At 35.3% G+C, this 6,112-nt stretch overlaps 1 protein-coding gene across 1 annotated transcript; it reads left to right on the top strand.

Annotated features, from left to right (window-relative positions):
• The first annotated feature begins 595 nt into the window (after nucleotides 1–595).
• LOC139868609 (uncharacterized) lies at nucleotides 596–1,117 on the top strand. The gene has a single exon (XM_071856943.1). The coding sequence runs from the start codon at nucleotides 596–598 to the stop codon at nucleotides 1,115–1,117; it is 522 nt and encodes a 173-aa protein (XP_071713044.1).
• The last annotated feature ends 4,995 nt before the right edge of the window (nucleotides 1,118–6,112 follow it).

Here is a 6,112-nt window from a genome sequence, read left to right as displayed (position 1 = left end):
AGTGATTAAACCCAATTACAAGTTCCAATCATAACCAATTTGTTCACCAACCCATTATCCACCAACAATAACAATAAACCCGATTACTAGCATCACTAAACCCACTCCATGAGTTTAAATGGGTTTCTTAACAATTTAAGTTCAAACCCTAACTTGAATATCAAAATCAAACAATGAAATTCGGACTTAGAACTTACCACAACAACCAAAACGTAGCTAGGAACGAGGTGAACAACTTTAAAACCCGAGCTTTTGATCAAATCAAGTTCCTTCTTCACCAAAACCCCAAATCTCTCTCTAGACTTCCCTCTCTCTCTCTAAGAATGAATGAGAGTGTTTAGTGGATGTGAAAATGATCCAAAGTTGGATCCAAACCAACTGATAAAGCCGCACATCCGGCCTTAAGTGAAAAGACCAAAAAGCCCCTCATTAGACTCAAAATTAGAAAAAGACAGATTATGTCGCTGGGCTAGTGCGCGGCGCGCACCCATGTCTGGGCAGAATCTGAGCTTGGTTTAATTATGCAATACTTCCTGCACTCTATGTAGCATAATTACACGTCCGCATAATAAATATTAGGGTCTTACAGGAACAAATGGGCCGAAAACTAGACGATGCTCTGTGGGCGTTCCGGATTGCTTTCAAGAATCCTCTAGGAACTACACTCTACCGCATGATCTATGGGAAAGCCCGCCCCCTTCTGCTGGAACTAGAGTATAAAGCTCTCTGGGCATTGAAAACCTGTAACCTTGATCCTTCAGTGACCGCCAGGCATCGAAAGATGCAGATGAATGAACTCGCTGAATTAAGAGACAAAGTGTACAAGACGTCATATATCTACAAGGAACTAACGAAGCTGACACATGATGCAAAACTGATACCTACAATGTTCACTCCTGGAGATAAAGTTCTACTCTTCAATTCTCGATTCAAGAAATTTGCTGGCAAATTCAGATCAAGATGGAGTAGGCCATATAAAGTAATACACGCTTTTCCACACGGAGTCGTAGAATTGGAAGGACCTACCGGAAATTTCAAAGTCAACCGCCACCAATTGAAAGCTTATCTAGAAGACCACGACAGGGAGGAGCATATCTTCTCCTTTGATCCATTCTGAAGACTTACCAGGAAAAGTCGAGCTGTAACGACTTGATAAACAAAGCGCTCTTGGGAGGCACCCCTTGCTTATCCTTTTAATTTCTTAATTTTTTTTTTCAATTTATTTTCAGTCTACAAAATATTTTACTGTGCACTAACCCTAAGCGCCATACTTACGCTTAGTACTTACTAGTTTGTTGAATATATTCAGGCAAAATGCCAAGTTCAGGAGCTTCCTATTGCATTCCTATTCATAGGAGAAGGACTCCCAGGGTTTACCTATCGAAGAGCAGCACAGATCCGCATAGGCCATCGACGGGACAGTTAGGCCCAAGGCGATTAATCCTAGAGAGTGTTGAGGAGGATATCAGCACGGCATCACCAGCTCCTCCAGTGCGACGCTCAAGGCGTTTAACCTCGAGACCCGCTGAGCATCCTGATCCACTAGAGCCACGTGAGCAGCAAATTGTGATTCGCTATGGAGCCACCATGAGTGACCCAAATGTCACATGGACGTTACTCAGAGACCATCAGAGACTATATAGAGCTTTCAGAGCCTACCTTCATCGTGAAGGAATGCCTAAGAGTACTCTAGGCCCTTCATCGTTTAGACTAGCATGCCATGTTCCACGAACACGACAAGCTACCACTAGGAGCTCTACTCCGGTCTCAGTTCATTCAGTAGCCTCAGACGCCATCCCAGTTCATGCTTTCACACCGCCTATTTTAGCTATTTCGCCTGCTCCAGTCATTGAGATGGTACCTGTTCGTGAGCTACCTGTAGTGACCCGAACTTTTCCATGTTTATATATAATAATTGAGATTGATGTTTACATGATTAAATGTTTCCAACATGTTAAGCAATCAAACTTGTTAAGACTTGATTAATTGAAATAGGTTTCATATAGACAATTGACCACCCAAGTTGACCGGTGATTCACGAACGTTAAAACTTGTAAAAAAACTATATGATGACATATATATGGTTATATATATAGTTAACATGATATTATGATAAGTAAACATATCATTAATTATATTAACAATGAACTACATATGTAAAAACAAGACTACTAACTTAATGATTTTGAAACGAGACATATATGTAACGTTTATCGTTGTAACGACATTTAATGTATATATATCATATTAAGAGATATTCGTACATCATAATATCATGATAATATAATAATTTAAAATCTCTTTTGTTATTATAAACATTGGGTTAACAACATTTAACAAGATCGTTAACCTAAAGGTTTCAAAACAACACTTACATGTAACGACTAACGATGACTTAACGACTCAGTTAAAATGTATATACATGTAGTGTTTTAATATGTATTTATACACTTTTGAAAGACTTCAATACACTTATCAAAATACTTCTACTTAACAAAAATGCTTACAATTACATTCTCGTTCAGTTTCATCAACAATTCTACTCGTATGCACCCGTATTCGTACTCGTACAATACACAGCTTTTAGATGTATGTACTATTGGTATATACACTCCAATGATCAGCTCTTAGCAGCCCATGTGAGTCACCTAACACATGTGGGAACCATCATTTGGCAACTAGCATGAAATATCTCATAAGATTACAAAAATATGAGTAATCATTCATGACTTATTTACATGAAAACAAAATTACATATCCTTTATATCTAATCCATACACCAACGACCAAAAACACCTACAAACACTTTCATTCTTCAATTTTCTTCATCTAATTGAACTCTCTCAAGTTCTATCTTCAAGTTCTAAGTGTTCTTCATAAATTCCAAAAGTTCTAGTTTCATAAAATCAAGAATACTTTCAAGTTTGCTAGCTCACTTCCAATCTTGTAAGGTGATCATCCAACCTCAAGAAATCTTTGTTTCTTACAGTAGGTTATCATTCTAATACAAGGTAATAATCATATTCAAACTTTGGTTCAATTTCTATAACTATAACAATCTTATTTCAAGTGATGATCTTACTTGAACTTGTTTTCGTGTCATGATTTTGCTTCAAGAACTTTGAGCCATCCAAGGATCCATTGAAGCTAGATCCATTTTTCTCTTTTCCAGTAGGTTCATCCAAGGAACTTAAGGTAGTAATGATGTTCATAACATCATTCGATTCATACATATAAAGCTATCTTATTCGAAGGTTTAAACTTGTAATCACTAGAACATAGTTTAGTTAATTCTAAACTTGTTCGCAAACAAAAGTTAATCCTTCTAACTTGACTTTTAAAATCAACTAAACACATGTTCTATATCTATATGATATGCTAACTTAATGATTTAAAACCTGGAAACACGAAAAACACCGTAAAACCGGATTTACGCCGTCGTAGTAACACCGCGGGCTGTTTTGGGTTAGTTAATTAAAAACTATGATAAACTTTGATTTAAAAGTTGTTATTCTGAGAAAATGATTTTTATTATGAACATGAAACTATATCCAAAAATTATGGTTAAACTCAAAGTGGAAGTATGTTTTCTAAAATGGTCATCTAGACGTCGTTCTTTCGACTGAAATGACTACCTTTACAAAAACGACTTGTAACTTATTTTTCCGACTAGAAACCTATACTTTTTTTATTTAGATTCATAAAATAGAGTTCAATATGAAACCATAGCAATTTGATTCACTCAAAACGGATTTAAAATGAAGAAGTTATGGGTAAAACAAGATTGGATAATTTTTCTCATTTTAGCTACGTGAAAATTGGTAACAAATCTATTCCAACCATAACTTAATCAACTTGTATTATATATTATGTAATCTTGAGATACCATAGACACGTATACAATGTTTCGACCTATCATGTCGACACATCTATATATATTTCGGAACAACCATAGACACTCTATATGTGAATGTTGGAGTTAGCTATACAGGGTTGAGGTTGATTCCAAAATATATATAGTTTGAGTTGTGATCAATACTGAGATACGTATACACTGGGTCGTGGATTGATTCAAGATAATATTTATCGATTTATTTCTGTACATCTAACTGTGGACAACTAGTTGTAGGTTACTAACGAGGACAGCTGACTTAATAAACTTAAAACATCAAAATATATTAAAAGTGTTGTAAATATATTTTGAACATACTTTGATATATATGTATATATTGTTATAGGTTCGTGAATCAACCAGTGGCCAAGTCTTACTTCCCGACGAAGTAAAAATCTGTGAAAGTGAGTTATAGTCCCACTTTTAAAATCTAATATTTTTGGGATGAGAATACATGCAGGTTTTATAAATGATTTACAAAATAGACACAAGTACGTGAAACTACATTCTATGGTTGAATTATCGAAATCGAATATGCCCCTTTTTATTAAGTCTGGTAATCTAAGAATTAGGGAACAGACACCCTAATTGACGCGAATCCTAAAGATAGATCTATTGGGCCTAACAAACCCCATCCAAAGTACCGGATGCTTTAGTACTTCGAAATTTATATCATATCCGAAGGGTGTCCCGGAATGATGGGGATATTCTTATATATGCATCTTGTTATTGTCGGTTACCAGGTGTTCACCATATGAATGATTTTTATCTCTATGTATGGGATGTGTATTGAAATATGAAATCTTGTGGTCTATTGTTACGATTTGATATATATAGGTTAAACCTATAACTCACCAACATTTTTGTTGACGTTTTAAGCATGTTTATTCTCAGGTGATTATTAAGAGCTTCCGCTGTCGCATACTTAAATAAGGACAAGATTTGAAGTCCATGCTTGTATGATATTGTGTAAAAACTGCATTCAAGAAACTTATTTTGTTGTAACATATTTGTATTGTAAACCATTATGTAATGGTCGTGTGTAAACAGGATATATTAGATTATCATTATTTGATAATCTAAGTAAAGCTTTTTAAACCTTTATTGATGAAATAAAGGTTATGGTTTGTTTAAAAATGAATGCAGTCTTTGAAAAACGTCTCATATAGAGGTCAAAACCTCGCAACGAAATCAATTAATATGGAACGTTTTTAATCAATAAGAACGGGACATTTCAGTTGGTATCCGAGCGTTGGTCTTAGAGAACCAGAAAATTTGCATTAGTGTGTCTTATCGAGTTTGTTAGGATGCATTAGTGAGTCTGGACTTCGACCGTGTTTTCTTTAAAAATGATTGCTTAACATTTTTGTTGGAAACTATATATTTTTAACATATGAATATTATGTGATATATTAATCTCTTAACGTGTTTGATATTATGTGATAGATGTCTACCTCTAGAACAAGTCCCATTGACTCACCTAATAATAATGAAGAGTCAAATGTAAATTGGAATGATTTGTGGACTGATTCACAAGTTCCCGAAGAGGAACCGGAAGAAGAGTCGGAACCGGAAGAAGAATCGGAACCGGAAGAAGAATCGGAACCGGATGAAGAAATAGAACCGGTGGGGGAAATAATAAAACGGTTAAGTAAAAGAAAATCCTCAACCAACCGACCAAAGTTAATTATGGTCAATGGTGTTTCCGCCAAGGAAGCAAAATATTGGGAGGATTACCAATTCTCCGATGAATCGGATTCCGACGAGAATTCCGATGATGTTATAGAAATTACCCCAACTGAATTTAAAAAGGCAAAAGAAAATAATAAGGGAAAGGGCATAAAAATAGAGAAATCTAATTCCAACCCCGATGAACTTTATATGTATCGTCAACCCCCTAAGTCCTTAAGTTGTAACAATGACCCGGGAACCTCTAAACCACCAGGTTTTTCTAAACCAATGTGGACAACGACGGCTCGTATTAGGGGAACATCATATATCCCTAGAAACTTGGCAAAACGAACCAAAACCGAAGACGAAGAAACGAGCGAGTCGGAATAAGATAGTTGTATTCGTGTGGTGTAATATATGGAATATAGTGTTCTTATGCTTTATGATATATGTAAAAAAATTGCTTGTATTAATAAGTATTTTTTTATGAATCTAACTCTTGTCTATTTTACAGTTTAAAAACACAAAATGGATAGACAACCCAATATT

The sequence above is a fragment of the Rutidosis leptorrhynchoides genome, chromosome 9 (assembly GCF_046630445.1).
Source record: "Rutidosis leptorrhynchoides isolate AG116_Rl617_1_P2 chromosome 9, CSIRO_AGI_Rlap_v1, whole genome shotgun sequence".
In the NCBI taxonomy this organism is placed as follows: Eukaryota; Viridiplantae; Streptophyta; class Magnoliopsida; order Asterales; family Asteraceae; genus Rutidosis; species Rutidosis leptorrhynchoides.
The sequence above is the reverse complement of the archived record's forward strand: the minus strand, read 5'-3'. Positions and strand labels throughout refer to the sequence as shown.

What these genes read in the sequence shown, in the direction of transcription:
- LOC139868609 (XM_071856943.1), top strand. Translation starts at nt 596, where the DNA reads ATGGGCCGAAAACTAGACGATGCTCTGTGGGCGTTCCGGATTGCTTTC.